Source organism: Lathyrus oleraceus, chromosome 2 (genome assembly GCF_024323335.1).
Source record: "Lathyrus oleraceus cultivar Zhongwan6 chromosome 2, CAAS_Psat_ZW6_1.0, whole genome shotgun sequence".
Lineage (NCBI taxonomy): Eukaryota > Viridiplantae > Streptophyta > Magnoliopsida > Fabales > Fabaceae > Lathyrus > Lathyrus oleraceus.
This window is the reverse complement of record NC_066580.1, coordinates 450,033,241-450,057,078: the sequence shown is the minus strand read 5'-3', so window position 1 is coordinate 450,057,078 and position 23,838 is coordinate 450,033,241. Positions and strand designations below refer to the sequence as shown.

At 35.7% G+C, this 23,838-nt stretch overlaps 1 protein-coding gene across 1 annotated transcript; it reads left to right on the top strand.

The window, feature by feature from the left end:
- The first annotated feature begins 600 nt into the window (after nt 1-600).
- Nucleotides 601-17,851, top strand: LOC127123671 (zinc finger BED domain-containing protein RICESLEEPER 2-like). Its single transcript, XM_051053871.1, has 8 exons — nt 601-785; nt 1,280-1,344; nt 2,065-2,741; nt 2,847-3,573; nt 3,663-4,124; nt 4,262-4,326; nt 5,494-5,567; nt 17,623-17,851. The coding sequence occupies exons 1-8, from the start codon at nt 601-603 to the stop codon at nt 17,849-17,851; spliced, it is 2,484 nt and encodes an 827-aa protein (XP_050909828.1).
- The last annotated feature ends 5,987 nt before the right edge of the window (nt 17,852-23,838 follow it).

The following is a 23,838-nucleotide window of genomic DNA, read 5'->3' as shown; positions in this document are numbered from 1 at the left end:
TTGCAGGGTTACAGTTGTGTTGCTTTGGACGTTGCTCTGCGTTTTAATCCAACTTCAGTTACCGTTTTGGTTTTTATACTGCAACAGTCGTATGATAATACTGGCCATTGGTGTAGGGTCCTGCTGTCACTACTGTGATGACGTTTTAGGCGTGACAAGGCATAGCTCCAGTTCAAGGATGTCAAGTTCCAGCAAATTGGATACATGATAATAAGGCCAGCACCAGTAATGATCTTATCGTTGGATGGAGAGAAGCTATTGCCAGCAGTTGGTGGACTTGGGATCATTGGTGACCTTATCCCTCTCTAAATCTATTTCTTTTGATAGCTTGTCAATTTCAGTGGTGTAATGATCAATAGAATCTACTTTCGTTCCACAACAACCAAGGAAACCAATCTTCATTTCTGGTCTTATTGAAGTTGTTTAAGAGGAAACAGGTAACTTCCCTTGTGCAAAAACAAAACTTTTCGGTATCTTCTTTCCTGTAATGGGATCAACACTTGACTGTGACTCTGGTCGCTTGCTGATTTTGTTTTTCTTATATGTCCGTGGAGCATCATAGTTGGAGCAACATACCTCATTTTATTGCAATCTCCAAGAATGGTAGATAGTGTAAAGGAATTCGGTTGTACTCCTGCTGCTCGCATCTCAGCAAACAACTGGAAAGATTCTTCTAATCCATTTTCTGTAAAACCAGCAGTCAAAGAAGTCCAAGAGATGACATTTGGTGATGCTGTCCCTCTAAAAGCTTTCACAACATTTGAAGTGCTGCAAGAGCATTTCATGTACATATCAACCAGTGCCTTTCCTGCAAATTTTGATCAAATCCAGAGATAACGGTGGTCCATAAGCACACATCGTATTCAGGTGTCAAATTGGAGACCTTAATAACATCTTCCATCCTTCTGCATTTTGAATACATATCAACAACAACTGTTTTTAACACCAAATTCATTTCAGCCCCAAATATAATTAGCTGTGCATGCTTGGTTTGGCTTGTAAACGGCTTTTTGAGCATGGCCATGGTTAGGATTAGTAACTAGGATTATTTGTGTTAGCTTTTTGTGTTGTATTGTCATGAAGGTTCTATTTTGTGAATTTGAAAATTGGATGTAACAAATGAGAATCCGCTGTAATTTCGGGAATTGCCCAAGGTTGTAGCAGCTTTGAAATGTGAATGTGTTGGTTTGAATTTTGCATTTCGTTTCAAACATTGTAATCAAAGGTCCGTGAAATGAAGCAATGGCTTTGGTTTGAATGAGTCACGGTTTGTAATTAGGATGCTTTTACTTGGTGAAATATGGTTTACTGTTGTAAAAATAGACGTGCATTTGGGAGAAACATGTATGTATGAATATGGTTTAAATTGGTTCCAAATGGATAATGAAAATGGATGTGGATTTTGGCTATAGTTTGAAACAAAAATGGACTTAAAAATAGAGTTGGGTTATTGGATTGGGAAAATGGATTTAATTGTGGGTTTAAGGAATTTGGATATGGGCTGAAATTTGTAAACTCATGCAGAAATTTTTTATGATAAAAAAAAGTGGTTAAATGGCCTACCAACAAATAATACAACCATGACTAATTAATTGAAACTTCTAAAATTAAATTGACAAAAGGTATTGAGATAATTTCCAAAATTAATCTAATCCTTAAAATCACTTTGAATCTCTAAAGCCAATTTTGGATCAAAATGAAATTGAACTTAGTTTGCTACTCCTAGAATTAATTTGAAAATGATGAAATGATTATGGATACATGATTAAGGATTTGGAGGTTAATGGTTGCCTTTGTTCACGAATGTATGCAAATGAACTTTAGGCCAAGTGCCAAATAAAATGAAAACATGAAAAAAATTCAGGATCAAAATCGGGGCATGACACTATCTTATGAGGATTTTATTTATTTTCTTTGTTTTGTATATGTTCTTTCTGAATCTATTTTTCTTGGTTTGAACTAAATATATAACTCTGTTATGAGAATTTTTTTATTATGTTCTATTTAAAAATTTTAATGATTTTTTTAATGGAACTTGTGGTTTTATTTATTTTTCTATTGTAGATATGTCATACAGTACCTCACTTGAATCATTGAGAGATTCACAATCACCACCAAAAGATGGAGAAGAGTGTTTAAATGTATTGAATCCTATCATTGATTTAAATGCAAATACTAATGAAGAACCACTAACAAATGAATCAACACCGGCAAATGAAGTTGTGAATGAAGAAAATGTTGAGAGCAGTGACATTGTTATTCAAAAGTCCAAGAGGAAGAAAACTTCTCTAGTTTGGGATCACTTCAAAAAAGTAGAATTAAAGAATGGAAAAAAATGGCAATGTATACACTGTAAAAACAATTATTCTGTTGTTGCTAGTGGATCAACCAGTCATTTGATGAGGCATTTAAAACAAACATGTCATGGTTACAAGAAGCTAGTAGCACAACAAAAAAAATTAAACTTTAAGCCAGCAAAAAGCAAGATTGATGAGAAGCTTTCTGGACCACTACTAATGAATTCAGGAGGTAAATATGACCATGAAAGACATCGAGAAGCCACCGCACATTGGATTATGATGCATGAACATGCATTTAGTATTGTTGAGGAAGAAGGTTTTCATTTTATGATGAAGTGTTCTAATATTTCATATGAGAAAATTAGTCGGAAGACATTGAAGAATGATCGTATTGCTGTTTATGAAGCTGAAAGAAAAAAGTTGAAGTCTACTTTAAGGACAGTAAATAAGATTTGTTTGACCACTGATTTATGGAAGTCACAAAATCAGAAGATAGAATACATGGTGTTAACTGGCCATTTCATTGATGCTGACTGGGTTTTGTAGAAACACATTCTTAGTTTTGTTCTTGTTCCTCCTCCTCGGCGTGGTGTTGATATTGCTGATGCTATCTTCAAATGTCTTAAAGATTGGGGTATTGAAAATAAAATATTTAGTGTATCAGTGGATAATGCACATTACAACGATAGATGTTTGAAAGAGTTAAAAGTTCTGATTTTAAGGCACCAGAAATTAGTGTTAGATGGAAAGTTATTTCATGCGCGTTATTGTGCGCATATACTAAATTTGCTTGTTCAAGATGGTATTGGGAAAATAGCAAAAATAGTTGAAGACGTGCGTGAAAGTGTGAAGTTCATCAATCAGTCTGAAGCAAGGTTGCAAACATTCTCACAAATAGTTCAACAACTAAAGCTTGGTGGTAAAAAATTAATTCTTGATTGCCCTACTCGTTGGAACTCCACCTATCAAATGTTATTAGTTGCAATGCAGTTCAAAGAAGTCTTTCCTCATTTTCAAGATCGAGAACCAAGCTATACAACTCTTCCAGATGATGATGATTGGGAAAAGGTTGAAAAAGTTTCCAAGTTGCTAGAGGTATTTAATGTTGTTACAAATATTATTTCAGGTAGTGAATATCCAACTGCTAACTTATATCTTGCTGAGGTATTTCGAATCAAACTAGTTTTAGATCAAGCTATCCAAGATGAATATGATTTTATGAAAGAAATGGCAAAAGCGATGAAGGGAAAATTTGACAAATATTGGAGCCAATGTAATCTTGTTATGTCGCTTGCTTCTATTTTGGACCCTAGGATCAAAATGATGGGTGTTAACATGTGTTTCCCTTAATTTATCCGAAAGTTGAAGCTAGAAAAAATATAGAAAATGTGCGTATCGCGCTTGATGATATGTACAAAGAGTATGCTGATATACTTAGTGAGCATAGTGAAGAAGGATCTAGTAGAAGTGGTGTTGATCAAAATGGGCTTATTTTGGAGTCACAAAAATCCTCAGGGTGGTCATTGTTAATGAATTATGTCGAAGAGCAACAAGCAATTCCTGCTGTAAAATCTGAAATTGAAGAGTATTATAATGAGCCAACTTACAAACCTAAAGATAACGACCATATGTCATTTTGTGCCTTGGAATGGTGGAAATTGAATTGTGGAAAATATAGAGTGTTGTCCCATATGGAAGCAGATGTTCTTGCCATTCCAATATCTACTGTGGCTTCAGAGTCAACCTTTAGCGCCAGAGGGAGGGTTATCGATTCATTTCGAGCTTCTTTAAGTTCATCTACTGTCGAAGCTTTAATTTGTAGTGGTGATTGGCTTCGAATATTGCATGGAATTAGGAACAAACCTAAGGTAATATGCTCTCTTTTGATTATTAAGTATAATATAAACTTTTAAAAATAGCATTGATAATTTTTAAAACTAAATTCTTCTTTTTATTAATAGGTGGAGCAAGTGCAAACAGAAATTACATTACTCCCTTGATGATAAATAGAGAGCTATCAATGCAGGTGAGTGAGATTGTTGTATAATTAACTATGTATTTAGTCTTTATTACTTGTTAGTTGTTAGCATCTCATACAATTAATAGGGTGTTTAAACCATACCAGTGTTGTAACATAAATCTAGAAATTTCATGAATTTAAAAAGAATTAATCATTTAAAGTACTGCTATTTGTTATATATGAGGAACTAGTATTGTGTTAATTGTGATATATTTAAAAGGTAGCTGCAATGTATATTAATTTGTGAGCTTTAATATGGTGTTCAAACCATACCAATGTTGTAACATAAATCTAGAAATTTCACGAATTTAAAAAGAATTGATTTAAGGTACTGCTATTTGTGATATATGAAGTACTGATATTTGTGATATATTTTAAAGGTACTGCTATTTGTGATATATTTAAAATGAATTTATTTATAGAAGTAATTGATTTAGCATAGCATACCATGATCATGTTGTGTTGGTATTCTAATATATGAATTTAATTGGCTTAAAAATTATCCCCTTCCATCTTGCAGGTTATCCTTTTCCTTACTAGCTATGACAGTAAATCAGTTGACAGTTGGTGTAATGAAGATTGAAGTTGAATAATCATTTTGTGATGGGAATGTATCAATTTCTAATAGTTTTTGTTGTACTATTTTATTATATTTGTAATAGTTTTTGAGACAAACTTAAACTAAAAAAGAATAGTTTTTGAATTAGATTTTAAATTTATCTCTTGAAAGCTTTATTTTGTTTTAATATTTTCCCTTTAAAAAGAATAATTTAAAATGTCAAATATAATAAAAAAATGTAAACTTAAAAAAATGACTTTTTAGTCCGTGAAGTAAACAAACTGAACCTAACGAGTTGAACCGAGTTGTTCAAGAACTTAAAACGAGTCGAGTTCGAGCTTAAAAAAAAGTTCGTGTCGAACTCGAGTCGAGTTTCGAGCTAAACCAATTCTTATCGAGTCGAGTCGAGCTGACGACGGGTTCGACTCGACTCGACTCATTTCCAGCCCTACTGACAACCAATAACGATTGAGACACGGTAGAGCGTCCATCATGCATCTGTTCACAGGGGAAGAGTTTGACCATCGCAACTACCAGTTGGTACCCGTTCATTTGATGCAGAAACATCATCTTCTGGCGTTCAAGTGTCTATGGCTTCGCTTTCCCGGAGGCAGGTATCACATGTTGTTGACTTAGAAGCCCCACCAGTCCAGGTTGATACACCTGCTGCCGATGCTGTCGTTCTTAAGTAATTTAGTGGAGGCCTCTATGAAAATTTACTGCTACCTCCCTATGCGAACCATGTTACTAGGTGTAGATGTTTGATTGGCTGCATTTTATGGTAAAACACTAGCTGGATTCTAATATCTTGACTGATGTCATGACATGCTGTAGAGATGTTTGTTTGACTGCATTGTATGTTAGATCATCTAACTGTACTCTGATGTCTTGACTGATGTAATGACATACTTGAGTAGTATGCTGCAGATTTAGCTAATACAGGACTTACTGAATGTCAAACTAGATGTTATGACATTCATCCATGTAAGTAGATACTGAGGAATAGAACAGTTGGTGTTCTTTTATAACTCAATATTTATTGTCAGTCTGTTTATCAAATGAATAACAGACCTGGCACAAGGCCTGCTGTCTGAATGTCAAACTGGATGATATGACATTCATTATTGACAGCATATACTGAATAATAGGCAGGTTGGTTTTCTGCTACATTTCAGTATGTATCTCAGTCTGTTCTTCAGGAGAACAACAGACCATGGCATAAGGCCTTATGTGTAAATGTCAAATTGGATATTGTGACATTTATTAATGTAAGCTGATACTGAAGTATGAACTAAGTGGTCCTGTACAGTACAGCATTCTGTACAGTCTGTTTTCAGGAAAAACAGACTTAGCATATGGTCTATGATGTGGAAGTCAAACTGAATGTTGTGACATTCATTCCTGACAGCATATGCTAAATTGTAGGTTGTTTAGTTTTTCTGTTTCAACATTTTTCTCAGGCTATTCTTCAGGAATTCAACAGCTGAGCTAAAATCTAGGAAACTAACAACTAAGCTACAATTAATGAACCTAACAAATAGCCTATTTGTTAGTACCCTAAGATGTGGAAATTAGGTTAACTTGCGTGACCTTAATTTCAGGAAATACAAGTACAAGGCCCAAGTGCTGTAATATAAAAGGATGGCTATCCTTCATTCAGAATTCGGGGATTTTAGGCGTGAAGATTTTAGTAGTCCATCATACTTCACTGCTGTATTTTTGTGTGTCTTGTATTGGGTGTATCTTGTGAGCCAAGCAATTATCACCTAGATGATTGCATTGGACTAGGGTGTTCATTGAGTTGTAAGTGTTGTGTCACTCTAAGCTTTTAAGCGTGAGTGCTGTGTATCTTGATTAAAGCTGTTAAGCACAATCAAGAGTTGTTTGAAGTGTGACTTCATAATTATTTTTAATCTTAATTAAAGGTTGTAATCACTGAGGTGATTGAGGGGGAGTGAGTAGGAACTCTGATCTTAGTGTAAGATTGAAATTGCATTGGGTAGGTATTAAGTGATAGGGTTAAACAGTTGGTTTAAGGCCTGAATTAATACTACTAATAGTGGATTTCCTCCCTGGCTTGGTAGCCCCCAGACGTAGGTCACGTTGGGCAGAACTGGGTAAATAATTCCTTGTGTTATTTACTGCACTTACTTTTTAAGTTCTGCATAATTATTGTCTGCGCAGAATTGGATGTCATAACATCCCGTGTGACATCGAAAGTCTGTTAACTAGAATTTCAATTGGGATCAGAGCAGGCACCCTGCCTGTTAATTTCTGGGTGAGATCTAGGGAAGTTACTTTCTAGTACCATGGACAAGGATGTAGGATACTCAAATAGACCACCCATGCTGGATGGGTCTAACTATGATAACTGGAAGCCTCGTATGATAGCCTTCTTGAGGTCTCTAGATAGCAAAGTCTGGAGAGCTGTCAACAAAGGATGGGAACATCCAACGAAGACAGGTGAAGATGGAGTCAGTGTGCAAATTCCCGAAGAAGAGTGGGACAGGGAGCAAGAGGCATTAGCCCTTGGAAATTCTAAGGCCTTGAATGCATTGTTCAATGGAATAAGTAAGAACATCTTCAGACTGGTGCATCACTGTGAGCTGGCTAAGGAAGTCTGGGATACCCTCAAGATAACTCATGAAGGTACCTCCAAGGTGAGGATGTCTAAACTTCAGATGCTGACCACCAAGTTTGAAAATCTGAGGATGAAAGAAGATGAGAATATTCATGACTTCCACATGAATATTCTTGAAATTGCAAACACCTCTGGTGGCTTAGGTGAGAAAATGGCTGAAGAGAAACTTGTAAGAAAGATTCTCAGGTCATTACCTAAGAGATTTGCCATGAAGGTTACTGCTATAGAAGAGGCTCAGGAGATCTGCAATATGAAGGTGGATGAGCTCATTGGTTCTCTCCAAACCTTTGAAATGGGCCTGTGTGAGAATGTTGAAAGGAAGAACAAAAGCGTAGCTTTTGTATCAAATACTGAAGAGGACTCAGAAGCAGGATGTACTGGAGGTGATGAAAGCATATCATAAGCCATAGCCATGCTTGGGAGACAGTTCAACAAGTTCGTGAAGAAGATTGATCAAAAAGGGAGACCAAATGTCAAGAACATTTCGTCTGACATCAGGAAAAGATCAACTTCTAAATAAAAGTTCAACCAAGGCAAGGGAATCCAGTGCCATGGATGTGAAGGTTTTGGACACGTTAGAGTTGAATGTCCTACTTACCTCAAGATGCAAAAGAAGGGGCTATCTGTCACATGGTCTGAAGGAGATTCTGAGAGTGAATCTGAAGGAGAATCTGCTAAACATGTCACTGCACTAACTAGTGTCTGTGCCACTGATGATGACTCAAGTGCAGATGAACTGACCTTTGATGAACTTGCTACATCGTATAAGGAGCTATGTGTCACAAGTGCAGAAGTGCGTGTACAAGGAGAAAAACAGAAGAAACTCATCAAGGAGCTGGAGGATGAGAAGCAGAGGCATCTGACAGTCATAGATGGTCTAAATGGTGAGATAACCTTGCTAAGCTCCAAGCTAGATCAAATGACAAAATCCATCAGAATGCTAAATAAAGGAACAGACACCTTGGAAGAGATCCTAAAGGTGGGACAAAAGTCTGGAACCATGTCTGGTTTAGGCTTTGTGAAAAAATCCTCTGCTGAACTCAAACGCTCAAAGGTTGAAGTTCAGAAATTCAAGCGGAGGTCACACCCAATGTCTCAACATCAGGGAACTAGGATGAGCAACCATCAGAGGAAGAAATTTCAGAGATGGAGGTGTCACTACTATGGTAGGTTTGGTCATATAAAAGCCTTCTGCTACAGGCTGCATGGTTATCCTAACCAAACCCCTCATGTCAGACCTAAGCATAAGGCATATAAGCATAATGCCCCCAGCAAGAAACGACAATGGTATGCTAGGCTAGCTCACACAGCTCTAAGAGCATCTACCAGAGAATACTGGTACTTTGACAGTGGCTGCTCAAGACATATGACTGGTATGGAGAATTTATTGGTAGATATACAACCTCACACTACCAGTTATGTGACCTTTGGTGATGGTGCTAAAGGAAAAATCAAAGGTATGGGTAAGCTGGACAGCTCTGGAGTTCCAGGACTGAACAATATGCTGTTAGTAAAAGGACTAACTGCCAACCTCATCAGCATAAGCCAGCTGTGTGATCAAGGGTTCTATGTTCAGTTTACTAAGGAGCTATGTGTTGTGACAAATGGAGACAATCAGGAAGTTATGAGAGGATCCAGATCCAAAGATAACTATTATCTGTGGGAACCTAAGTTCTCAAATTTCTCCACAATTTGCTCCTCAGCCAAGGAAGAACAGGAGGTGAAGTTGTGGCATAGACGTCTTGGTCATCTCCACTTAAGGGGAATGAAAAAGATCATATCCAAGGAAGCAGTTAGAGGAATCCCAAAGCTGCTTATTGATGAAGGAAGAGTCTGTGGAGAATGCCAGGTCGGCAAGCAAACCAAGATGTCACACCCTAAGCTGGGACATCCTACCACATCCAAAACTCTGGAACTTTTGCACATGGACTTAATGGGACCTATGAAGGTTGAGAGTCTGGGTGGAAAGATGTATGCCTATGTGGTTGTTGATGACCATTCCAGATACACTTGGATAAGCTTCATCAGAGAAAAGTCAGATGCATTTGATGTCTTCAAAGAACTGTGCATCAGACTTCAAAGGGAAAAGGACAGTTATGTTGTCCGAATTAGGAGTGACCATGGGACGGAGTTTAAGAATTCCAAGTTTGATGAGTTTTGCTCGTCTGAAGGGATAAGTCATGAGTTTTCCTCTCCTATCACTCCTCAGCAAAATGGAATAGTTGAAAGGAAAAACAGAACTATTCAAGAATCTGCCAGGGCAATGATTCATGCAAAGAAGCTTCCTATGTACTTTTGGGCCGAAGCGATGAATACAACCTGCTATGTTCACAATAGAGTTACCTTGAGAAAAGGAACCTCTTCCACTCTGTATGAAATATGGAAAGGTAGAAAGCCCACTGTGAAGTACTTTCATATCTTTGGAAGTAAATGTTACATTCTTACAGATCGTGAACAGAGAAGGAAAATGGATCCCAAAAGTGATGAGGGTATATTCCTAGGATACTCAACTAACAGCAGAGCCTACAGAGTGTTCAACTACAGGACCAATGTCCTGATGGAATCCATAAATGTTATTATGGATGAGAAAGAGGAAGGAATCAATGTCATAGAGGATGTTGGAACATTCCTCGATACTTCAACAGACATATCAGTCAAGTCTGAAGAAGTACAGGAGACTCCTCCTGAAGGTGAGGTAGATGCATCCACCAAAGCGCCATCTATCAGAATTCAGAAAGACCATCCTAAGGATCTTATCATAGGGGATGCCAATAGTGGTGTGACTACCAGGTCAAGGGAAATTAGCTCAAATTCCTGTTTTGTATCCAAGGTTGAACCAAAAAATGTGAAAGAAGCCCTGACTGATGAATATTGGATCAATGCCATGCAAGATGAACTGGAGCAGTTTAAAAGGAATGAAGTATGGGAGCTAGTTCCACGACCTGAAGGGACTAACATCATTGGTACCAAGTGGGTTTACAAGAACAAGTCTGATGAGAAAGGAGTAACCACTAGGAATAAAGCAAGACTAGTTGCTCAAGGATACACTCAAGTTGAAGGGGTTGATTTTGATGAGACATTTGCACCTCTTGCTAGACTTTAGTCAATCAGACTGCTGTTAGGTGTGGCTTGCATTCTGAAGTTCAAATTGTTCCAAATGGATGTGAAGAGTGCATTTTTAAATGGCTACTTAAATGAAGAAGTCTATGTAGAACAACCCTAAGGGTTCTGTGATCCTAACCAACCTAAACATGTGTACAAGTTGAGGAAAGCCTTGTATGGGTTGAAGCAAGCACCTAGAGCTTGGTATGAAAGGTTGACTGAATTTCTGACCTCTCACGGGTACAGAAAAGGTGGGATAGGTAAGACCTTGTTTATGAAGGATGAAGATGGCAAAATCATGATTGCCCAAATTTATGTGGATGACATTGTCTTTGGTGGAATGTCAGAGAAAATGGTGAAACATTTTGTTCACCAGATGCAATCTGAGTTTGAAATGAGTCTGGTTGGGGAACTGACTTATTTTCTTGGAATGAAAGTCAACCAAATGGAGGATTCTATGTTTCTCTCCCAAAGCAAGTATGCCAAAAACATAGTTAAGAAGTTTGGTATGGATAATGCTAGGCACAAAAGAACTCCTGCACCTACTTATTTGAAGTTAAACAAAGATGATGGAAGTCCCAGTGTTGATCAATGCTTGTATAGAAGCATGATAGGTAGTCTACTATATCTAACTGCCAGTAGACCTGATATTTCCTATGTAGTTGGAGTGTGTGCTAGATACCAAGCAGAACCCAAAGTGAGCCACTTAAATCAAGTTAAGAGGATTCTCAAGTATGTCAATGGGACTTGTGACTATGGTATGCTATACTCTCATGGCTCTAAGCCTGTCCTATTTGGGTATTGTGATGCTGACTGGGCTGGGAGTGCTGATGACAGAAAAAGCACATCAGGAGGATGTTTCTTCTTGGGAAACAATCTCATATCATGGTTCAGCAAGAAGCAGAACTGTGTATCTCTGTCCACTGCAGAGGCTGAATACATAGCGGCTGGAAGCAGTTGTTCCCAACTGGTATGGATGAAACAGATGCTTACTGAGTACAATGTCTCTCAAAATGTCATGACATTGTTCTGTGACAATCTCAGTGCCATCAATATTTCCAAGAATCCCATCCAACACAGCAGGACCAAACATATTGACATTAGACATCACTTCATCAGAGATCTGGTAGAAGACAAAGTGATTACCTTGGAACATATAGCCACTGAACTACAACTGGCTGACATATTTACAAAGGCTCTGGATGCTACTCAGTTTGAAAATCTAAGGGGAAAACTGGGAATATGCCTTTCTGAGGACTTATAGCAACCAATGATGTTTGGGATGTATTGTTTAATATCTCAACCTATTAAACAGTTGAAAGTGTGCTATGACTGGACAACAATTCACAGCTATGTTACTTGCTGCAAGTGTGGTAACAAGATGTTAAGGGGATATCCTAACATAGGACAACCTATGTGCCTACTGGACTTCAAGAAAGTGTTCATGCAGGAGTGGTTCAAGATGTCAGACTCAAAGTCATGGCATCTGATATGGGTGTACTGCTGTAAAGCAAGAGTGTGTAACTACTTGATCAAAGCTGTGAAGCAAGATCAAGTGGGTGTTGTCTTGATCAAAGCTGTAATGCATGATCAAGAGGGGATATTCTTGATTGAAACTGTGAAGTAAAATCAAGTCTGTAATTCTGTCATTTGTGTGTAATTCTGTTTATTTTGGTCTGTAATTTAAAGTGTTGTTTTGGCAACATTTTTGACAAAAAGGGGGAGTAACACCTGTGATGCCCCAGGACAACAGATTGTTTTGCTAAACAGATATTCAAGACAGATATTCAAGAGCCTCTAATTCCAGAGGTTGTGCTGCAGCTGATGTTCCACTTCTATGAGTGTGAGTGTGTCTATGTGTGCTGCTATTAGAAGTTTTTATTTAACTTCTCTGTGTGTGCTGATATGTGAAGTTTTTACTTAACTTCTATATGTGTGAGTGTGCTGCTGCTCTGAGTGTATTAGCTGGTTCTTTTTCCTGCTAGATGGGTGTTTTCCGCTGCTGTGTACTCTGTTGTGAGGCCAAAGTGTTTTAGTCAAAAATTTGCCAAAGGGGGAGTTTGTAGATGTTTGATTGGCTGCATTTTATGGTAAAACACTAGCTGGATTCTAATATCTTGACTGATGTCATGACATGCTGTAGAGATGTTTGTTTGACTGCATTGTATGTTAGATCATCTAACTGTACTCTGATGTCTTGACTGATGTAATGACATACTTGAGTAGTATGCTGCAGGTTTAGCTAATACAGGACTTACTGAATGTCAAACTAGATGTTATGACATTCATCCATGTAAGTAGATACTGAGGAATAGAACAGTTGGTGTTCTTTTATAACTCAATATTTATTGTCAGTCTGTTTATCAAGGGAATAACAGACTTGGCACAAAGGCCTGCTGTCTGAATGTCAAACTGGATGTTATGACATTCATTATTGACATCATATACTGAATAATAGGCAGGTTGGTTTTCTGCTACATTTCAGTATGTATCTCAGTCTGTTCTTCAGGAGAACAACAGACCATGGCATAAGGCCTTATGTGTAAATGTCAAATTGGATATTGTGACATTTATTAATGTAAGCTGCTACTGAAGTATGGACTAAGTGGTCCTGTACAATACAACATTCTGTACAGTCTGTTTTCAGGAAAAACAGACTTAGCATATGGTCTATGATGTGGAAGTCAAACTGAATGTTGTGATATTCATTCCTGACAGCATATGCTAAATTGTAGGTTGTTTAGTTTTTCTGTTTTAGCATTTTTCTCAGGCTATTCTTCAGGAATTCAACAGCTGAGCTAAAATCTAGGAAACTAACAACTAAGCTACAATTAATGAACCTAACAAATAGCCTATTTGTTAGTACCCTAAGATGTGGAAATTAGGTTAACTTGCGTGAACTTAATTTCAAGAAATACAAGTACAAGGCCCAAGTGCTGCAATATAAAAGGATGGCTATCCTTCATTCAGAACTCGGGGATTTTAGGCGTGAAGATTTTAGTAGTCCATCATACTTCACTGTTGTATTTTTGTGTGTCTTGTATTAGGTGTATCTTGTGAGCCAAGCAATTATCACCTAGATGATTGCATTGGACTAGGGTGTTCATTGAGTTGTAAGTGTTGTGTCACTCTAAGCTTTTAAGCGTGAGTGCTGTGTATCTTGATTAAAGCTGTTAAGCACAATCAAGAGTTGTTTGAAGTGTGACTTCATAATTATTTTTAATCTTAATTAAAGGTTGTAATCACTGAGGTGATTGAGGGGGAGTGAGTAGGAACTCTGATCTTAGTGTAAGATTGAAATTGCATTGGGTAGGTATTAAGTGATGAGGTTAAACAGTTGGTTTAAGGTCTGAATTAATACTACTAATAGTGGATTTCCTCCTTGGCTTGGTAGCCCCCAGACGTAGGTCACGTTAGACCGAACTGGGTAAACAATTCCTTGTGTTATTTACTGCACTTACTTTTTAAGTTCTGCATAATTCTTGTCTGCGCAGAATTGGATGTCATAACATCCCGTGTGACATCGAAAGTCTGTTAACTAGAATTTCACTAGGCACGGGGACAAAAAGGAAAAAATATCTCTGTATTTATTCTTCGAAACACATGTGTTATAACATTTAAACTTTCTGAAGATGATGTATATTTTGCAGTACCGCAATGCTTCAAAATGTATCAACCTCGGTAGGAATATTGCGAGGCTGAAACAACCTAAGGAGTAATGGTTTCATGACTTCATCTTTTCATCTTCCGCATGGTGAGATATCCATCACACTGAATAATGTGTCATCCCTGCTACATCTTTCAATTAGGGGGAAGATTAATAGACGACTTCAGAATGACCAGACTTGATGCAATGGATATGATGGTGAACTATTTGGGAGATGACCCAGAGGATTCTCTAAACAAGCTGGAAGACACCAGAGGGTGTCATGCTAGATTTGGATTCTTGGAGAATTTATATGTACACTACTTGGCTGCGATAATGGAGGTCGATGGTGATAATGCATAAGTTATAAATCACATATCATGTGCTTTGAGGTCATACCTCATGTACTTGGTTGGCAAGTCCACATTTATGGACAAAAGTGCATATTATGTCAATGTCGTTTATTTTAGATACTTTATTGACTTTGAGTGTATTAATGAGTATAACTAGTGGTCGCTTGTTTAGTGACTTTGAGTGTATTATTGACAAAAGTGTATTAATGTGTATTAATGAAGTTTACTGGTGATTGTCATTGGAAGAACAAACTGATGACAACTAGTTGCACATTGTTTACGGTATTATATTTGCATCCTTTGCTGTTACTGCACCATTTTCATAGCACATGTTCTACGCAAGTACTAATAATTCATTTGTACCATTTTTAGGCATGGATCCTCCTACACTTTTCACGGATCTCCGACTGGTCATATGTTGATGACTACACTGAGGATTAACCACGTGCTTGTTCATTCGTCCCACTTAGAGAGAATCAAGCGACCAAGCCCTTTAGGTGTTTCTTAATCACACTACAACAAATGATATACACTACACACTGTACGACGACCGCCGTCAGAGGTGTCCCTTGGATGACATAACATTTTACTCTAGATGGTTAGCTTGTGGGTCCCACCTTATGTGTCCCCATCTTCCTGAGCTAGTTATGCTCTAATTTGGGTATCTACTGGTTATTCCAAGAGATCACTTCGTCTTTGCTCCTCCCGCTATGGTCCGTAGAGATGTAGATTCCATGTATAATGATTTATATAATCATCTGATACCAGATGAAACACGAAGTGTGCTACCTCCTCGCGAATGTAATAGTCACATCTAACATTATTTTAGATTGTCACATCCTTACATGACACCAGATGCTCACAAAGATCCACCTAAGTCAGCTTATTAGGAGGCACATACTAGGGCAAATCAGGCTGTTGATGTGTTACCTGCAGGTCGTCGTATAGAGGCTATTACGTGAGTGTGTATATAGAGAGAAGACTTTCCGAAAGGCACTTTTGGGAGGGTCATTATACATGCCATTATATCTATAAGATTAAAAAGCGTTTCAATACTTGAGGAAGAGAAGGAAAAAAGTTTTTTTTTTGATATACCCAGTAGTATTTGATAATATTTGTATTATGAATTATGGATAGAATTATGGTTTTGGAATTTATCATTTTGATAGTATTATGGATTATGGATTGATTCTAACATATTTCTTTTAATCTTATTATATTAGTGTATGGTTTAATTAATGACGAAATTTATTATGATAGTATATTTATTACAAATAGCCTATTACAACAATGTATTTTTCCAAAAATGTTAAATTTTACTGCCTAAAAGGTGGTTACAAAAGTATATTTCCGTAAGTTTTACAGAGATTTATCTCCTGACTAAATTATTGTGAATGAAGAGTGAGATTCACTTAGGCATAAATTTGGTATATATAAAGTGCCTTTGGAAAATATATTTTTGAATTTATAAAAAACAATTTTGAGTTTACACAGAGTCTCTTAACAGCTAGGGTGAGAATAACAACCCCCAATTTTGCTCTATAAGGGCCAATATAATTAGATTAGCTCCTCATGATAAACTTTGCATGATAAGGTCCAATATAATTAGATTAGCTCCTCATGATAAACTTTGCATTATAAGGTCCAATATAATTAGATTAGCTCTTCATGATAGTCTAATATCAATTAAGCCATTAACATGTGACTTCATGTATATCTCTACATGATCCTTTCGTTTTTAATATTCACTCTTAAATAACCTTTCCCAAATAAGATCTAAATATGTCAATTAATAACTAACTAAGCTAACCGAGTCTAACTAGCATAAATATTAGAAAATTACTGCAGATTACAGATGTGCATCTCCGAAATATATTTTTAGATTAAATTTTGACAAAATGGAGGTGACTTATTCACGAAGTGATGAAATCTATGTATTATAGATTCGTTTGAAGATATATTTTTGAAATTTAAAAATATTTTTTAATTTTTTACCATGGTGAACTAGTATCCCATGAGATGGATAATGTACCATGGACACATGATAAGGGGTGTGACTAAAGCCACATCAATTTTTTTCAATTTTATATATATATATATATATAATATATATATATATATATATATATATATATATATATATATATATATATATATATATATATTAGTAAGAGATCCGTGCATTGATTATATATTTGTGTTTAAGAAATTTAAATTAAAAATATATTTAAAATGGTGATTTTGTGTAATTAAAATAAATATTTATTAATATTTGATGAAATATTTTGAAATGATAATAAGTAAAAAATATATTGATTAAAATAATATAAAATCAAATGCATTATATTTTTAAAACTAATGAAATCATCAACAAAGAAATGATAAATTGAAATGAATGGTATAAAATTATTTTCCAATATAGAATGATCCACCGACCCACTTGATATGCATACATGACCCAAAACTTCAGAATAGTATCAGTCAACGTGTAGTTCATGAAATTAGGGTTTTCTACTCCAAGCATTGAGACATTTTCTGCTATCTTGCAACGACCCTGCTGTTTCACTGCCAACTAGTCGTAGAAATCGCTCACAGGGGAGTGGAATCATATCTAGTTCGAGCAAGCCAATCCATGGATACATATCAGATGATTGTTTATCATATATAAGGTAAAAATTGCTATTTTTTCTTGCTTGAAATGTGTTAATGTGTAAATTATTTGAGACTGTATTTTGTATTCCTCGCCTATGTTACAATGAAACATGGATAGATTGAGTGCAATATGTTTGCAAAATGAATTATACTCATGAATGATAACTGCTTGCAAGGATTTCACTATTTGGAAGTTTGTTTTAGTTTTAGAATTTTATAATATATATATATATATATATATATATATATATATATATATATATATATATATATATATATATATATATATATATATATATATATAGATCTAGTATATTAATGCTTCATAATAATGATATTGATTTTTCAGTGGGGAAAAAACTATGGAAGTGATTAAGCGCATTACGATGGAAGTTGTCGAACCTTCCGCAAAGAAAAAATCTGCTAAGAAAAATGGAAATGTTAATTCAAGGCTTACAAAGACCGCCAACACCATAATGGCTGGAAAAAAAAATGGAGACTGCAGCTTCAAATATGGAAAAATGAAAGACTGTTATGAAACTGATTACCAAAACTGTAGTGGCCGACAAAAAAGTTGAGTTTGGAAAATCAAACATTGAAAAAGGAAAGACTGTTATAAATCATATTAAGGTAGAAGATGACATCGATGTCGCTAACAATGTTTTGAAAAACATAAAGAAGAAAAGTCGGTAACAAATAATGCACATGTTGCACATAACAAACCGGTTGGAGGTAATGTACTGGGTACCAAAAAGAGGAGACAAACTATTTTTAACAATGCTGTTCCAATTAGAGTTCGTAAGAAAGTGAAATGGGGACAATGTCTTTGTCTGGGAGATCATCATATTCAATGCGAAAAGTAAAGAAAGAAACGTATTGGTAAGCGTATATGTATAAATTATTTATTCTTATTAAAATTAATATTTTAGTAATATTTGGTTATCTGGAGTTGTCATATTTTGCAGCACTTTGTTAGGGTGATAGCTAACAAATACCTTCGACAAATCAGAAGGAGATAACATTATTTGATTTTGAAGCTGGTAATATCTTTAAGTGTGTCGTTCACATGGTCACACGTAAGAATAAGTCTAACATATATGAGAAGTACATGGCATAAGGATGGTATGAATATGCTGACAGGAAAAAATCATGCAATGGAGATGTGTTGGTTTTAAAAATGAGAACTTTCCCCCCGTACTTGTATGCTACATTGAAGATAACACAACGAGTTTGGTGTTTTTTAAACGAAGTAGTTTTCGACATGCTGGGATCTGCTATTTTTGTGTGTTTTCTATAGACAGATGAATATAATCATTTATGGATATGTACTTCAATTTATTTTGCTGATGTTTGGGGTGTTTTTTTGCTTGAAGTACAACTTTATGTATGATAGTTTGTATTAGTCCGCATTTTTGCATAAAGTATACTTATGCGTTTGGCTTTTTTGTTGTCATGCATTATGGAAAGTTTAGCATCCTATTATATCAAAAATTTATATATTCAATTACCCTAGTTATATATGCAGTGATATATACATACAACAAAGATTGAAATAATATGCAGTATGATAATTTGATAACATTATGTGGTTTGCAAAGTCTAAGTCATCTGCACTATGCATTACATCGATTTCAAAATTTGAAATATTATGCAGATGTGTTAATATTAAATATTATGTGTAAGACCCTAATTTTGACCCTAAGATCCCTCATGGCATCATAACATTGCTCATTGCATTTGCCTCAAGGATCATAGCATCTTGGCTCCTTAACCCTTGGGTTGGGACTTGTGTGAGTTGGTTTGAGACCACCAAGCATGCTTGAATTGTATATTATTGCTTTTCTTATTGTGTCTACTAACCAAAAGCACAAAAATATGTCACTAACTTGTTTTGTTTTGAAGCTCAAGCAGTCATGTGATCCAAGGCTCCTAGGAGGCCCCTATACTCAAATAAATGACTAGATGAAGATGAAAGCAAGAATGACAATGGTTCACAAAGATCTAAATCATCATATATGCCTCCCAAATATCTTAATTTCTCAATTTGATCAAGATAAACAAAAGGGCTTGAGGCTTGTTTCCCAAGGAAACCCTAATTCAACTATGCATTGACTGTGCCTTGCTCATGAAGCAACCTCTACCTATGATCAAATTCAATCAAGGAAAGTTCCTTCATTCATTATTTTATGCATACTTGAGCCTATGTGAGGCCTCTAAATCATCCATTCATCAAGATTTGAAGTTTGGACTTGAGAAGTTGACCAGTCAAATCATCTGACTATTTTGAAATCCACTGAGACCTAACTTTTGATGTGTTTGTCAAATGATGATGACCCCAAGAGAAAACATGTTCTTACGAACCATATGAACAACTTTCATGTTCATCACAAATTCGTTTAAAACTTGGAAGGTCATCATTCATTTCAAAACATTATAGGTCATTTTGACTGAAACCCTAATTTTGGGTCAACTTCCCAAGAACCTAACTCCTTCATTTTTTATGATTTCGAGGTGAGACCAAGTGCATTGGAAATTTTAAGATGTCTACTTCAGTTGTTATGTTGGAAAAAGTTTCATAATCCTAAAATAAACACATGTGATAATACAAAACATTATAGATCACTTTGGACCAAAGCCATTGAATCTTGAAAAAGTCCAACTTCAAGTGCCCATAACTTTCTCATACAAAATCCTAATGATATAAACTTTAAGTCCAAATTGATTTTCTTGAAAAGATATACAACTTTTATGTTGGAGGTTTTTCCATTTGAGGCTTTCATCATTGAAACAAAAGGGCTTGAAGTTGGTCATTTTTGGCAAATTTTTCAAATACATGTTTTGTACCTTGAACTTCATGGCCAGTTTTCACAATTTTCCAAACTCCAAATGGATTTTTGTCCAACATAGCTTTTATTCCTTATGTCAAGACCTTTCCAACCATTACTCACATGTCTATGTTTGAATTTTCCAAATGGGACTTTTGAAGAGATGGATATTTGTGATCATTTATGGAATTCAAGTGAACCTTCATGCACAAGCCAATGCCTTTCAATCTGCACGTCCAAACTTACTTCAATTGAGTTCAGCATGCAAAACCATTTGATTTTGGGCCTCACATGCGCCTATACATGCCCATGCATGGAGGATCCAATTCTCATGCACACTAGTTCCATTCCCTCGCCTTGCACTTTCAGCTATAAATAAACATGCTTACTTCATTGATTGGTAACCTGAAGGCGCCTAAACCTCTGCTGAAATCATTTCCCAACCTCTCACCAAAGGAATTTGAATTTTCATTTTCACTTTTCAAGTTTGATTTTCAACAACATCAGTTGAATTTCAATACTAATTCCTAAGCCTAGCTCTCATATCATACATCAAGATCAAGCTGCAAGCAAAGGATTGGTTGGATCGTGCTCATCAAAGCTGCACTTCAAAGGTTTTCACCTCAACTGTTTTACTTCGAATCTCACTATATATTGTGCATTGCTTGTGTTGGTATGGTTTTCTGAAGTCCTCATGTGAGAGGCAAGCCAATGGTGGCTTTAATTTTGTGAATTGTTGAACTTCAGATCAAGTGCCTGGATTTTCCATCTCTGATTTCTCCTTCCATAGAGATCTAGAGCACAATCCAAGGTTACAGGGGTGATGTACATCACCCCAGCTTTAATTTGGTGTATAGATCGTGTGGTTTGGTTGAGGTTGCAAAACCTGCAACTTGTGGCCGAATTTTGTCTTCTCACCGGAGAAGACGGTGGTTTCCACCACCGTCCACACGTGGCTGGCCTTATGTCCCTTGGATCTGGCTCACAGGATCTAATCATGGCCATGCGTTTTAATTACTTTTTTAAACACAATGTGTTATGCTGTTAACTTGTCCACACCATGCGCGCGCGTCTCATGACCTTTTGATCAACAACGTCAATTAATGAATCCTGATCAGACGCCTTTGGATTTTCCAGCTTTTATTAATTTCTATTTTATTTTCTTTAATTATTTTTATTTTCAAAAATTCATAACTTCTTTATTTGGAATCACAAAAATATGGGACCAATTGCAAACTTTTTCTCTTAAATTCTAGTTTCATAATATGATTTTTAATTATTTTTGTGATTCCATTTAATGTTTTTTGTGAATTGTTTTGTTTTTAATTGTTTTTAATTCATTTTAAATACTTTTAGATATTCAAAAATGCCAAAAATATTTTCTTAATATGTATGAATGATGATAAGTCTATGAAAAATATTTTCATCAATTTCTTAATTGATTTGAGATTTTAGTTCATATATGTTATTTTTCTTCATTTTTAATTGTTTAAAATTAGTTTCTGTTTTCAAAAAATGTTGAGAAAATTTGTCAAACCTTGTTTGACCATGTTAGACTTATGATGATCCAATTGGACTTATCCAAGTTGATTTGAATTGGATTTGAAGTTTGACCATGATTTGTTCATTTTATTTCATGTATTATTTTAATTCCAAAAAATACCAAAAATATGTTTGACCTTTCTTGACTTCTAATCTTCATTTCACTTCTGTTTACCATTGGTTAATGATGATTCCGTTCACATTTGACCATTATGTTTTGATTATGTCATTTGAATTTCCATTTTGTACATTCTATCTTCATCTCCTTTCTTCATCTTTTTCTTTTGACCAATGAGTTAATGGTTTGTGGTTAGCCTTGACATATGAGAGGCTTAACCTTCTTTGATCCAAATCAAATTCAACTTGATCAAAGATCAAGTGTATTGCTTTGTGTCCAAGATAGGTTGCTTCTTGGTCAAGCAAAAAACTTAAAATCCATACAAGGTCATTCTTCTTTTCTTTTGGCATGGCAAGTTGTAGGAGATTGGCTTACTAGTCATGATCTCTAACTTGTGTTTATTTGCCTATAGTTTTATTGTCCGACCTCAGATAGGTGTGACTACTACATTAGTCCACTTACGATTGTTTAACATAGCGCTAAATTGCCTTATGCCATTTGCGTTTTGCTCACTTGAGCACATTATTTGTGTAAATATATTGTTGCCTTGTGCTTGTTTTGTTTTTGTTTATGTGAACCCAACGCAAAAAGGAGAAAGGACTTAGAATTAGGACCTCACCTATGCTTAATGGAGTTCAAGAGCAACTAGGCCTCATGCCTTTAGAATGCTAAAATTGATTGAAGAGCAACTAAGCCTCATGCCTTTAGAATGCTTAATCTTGAAGTTGACTTGAAAGGACCCCTAATCTAAACTCTCTCTTTGTCCATTTCACTTATTGCATTGTGAACTTTTTGATTGTTTGTTCTTGTGTGATAGGGATCCCAAACTTGAGCTAATTAGAAGGACTATTGTCATAAACATCCAGGTTAAGAGAGACAAGCCAATTGGAGAATCCTAGGAGCTTGATTGAATAGTTGTTTGATTGCTTGAGTTAATTGCTAAGTCCAAAGGAAAGGAGCAACTTGAATCATCTTTATGATCTCAAGAAAGGAACTCCAAGGGTTTTATTTCTCTTCTCTCATCTTTGCATGTTTAGGACTAGCCCTTCTCTTCTTCTCTCCACTCTAACCCAAGCCAAAATCATTTTGTGCAAACATTGACATTGTTTTCAAAAACTAGAAACCTAGGCATTATGCCTTTGATTTTTTCAAACTCTTTTCATAATACTTATTTTGAATTGAATCTTAAGTCAACTTTGACTTCATTTTGTGAATACTTCTAATTGGTAAATCCAACTCACTTCAAATGATTTTTTGTGGTTCCAATGACCACTTTTGTTAAAACTTTTTTTCATAAACACTAGCCATAGGTTTGAGTTATCATAGTGGTTGATGTAAACCTCACCTTATCCTTAGTGATTGGACTATAAGTCTTCCATACTTATTATAGGATGGATCCCTCACTAGTATGTTGAAGCTCTTCTCACATAGTGGATCGTGGTTTAGGTTGAGTTTTCTCCCTTTGATAACAAAAGACCTTAAGGCTTTTCACAAACCAATTCACCAACTTATTTTGAAATTTTTACCCCGAACTACGAGGTTTTGATCCTACCTTTGTGATGGTACGTAGGCAATGGGTTCATCCATTCAAACAACAAAATTGTAAATAATTTGTATATTCTTTTCTCATCTCCCCAATCATGTTTGCACAAATATTTTCACAAATACCAACCTACCATACAACTTTGCAAAAAGGGCTCCCTTAGAGTACTAAGGATGTTTTGGGTGCTTAAAACCTTCCCATTGCATAACCAACCCCCTTACCCAGATCTCTGACATTTTTATTAGTTTTTGATTTGATAAAACTTCTGGTTTTTGTTCGCTTTCTAACCTTTCCTTTGGATAAATAGAAGTGCGGCGGTGACTCGAATCGTATGCTTACTTTTGATTTAGTCAATAAATCTAAAGGTAACAAATACATTGCTACAGAAAAGTGGCGACTCTGCTGGAGATACCTTGCTTCCTAGTGGGTTTAGCCTACTTTTTGCTTTGTTGTATTGTATGCTTATATTATTTGTGATATATTTTTGTGCAAATTTGGGATGACTGTATTGTTTATAATGTATGAATTGCTCGATAT

What these genes read in the sequence shown, in the direction of transcription:
- LOC127123671 (XM_051053871.1), top strand. Translation starts at nt 601, where the DNA reads ATGGTAGATAGTGTAAAGGAATTCGGTTGTACTCCTGCTGCTCGCATC. An exon ending in GTGCTGCAAGAGCATTTCAT is followed by an intron (nt 786 to 1,279) that starts GTACATATCAAC and finishes GTTTGTAATTAG; the next exon opens with GATGCTTTTACTTGGTGAAA. An exon ending in TGACAAATATTGGAGCCAAT is followed by an intron (nt 3,574 to 3,662) that starts GTAATCTTGTTA and finishes TTTATCCGAAAG; the next exon opens with TTGAAGCTAGAAAAAATATA.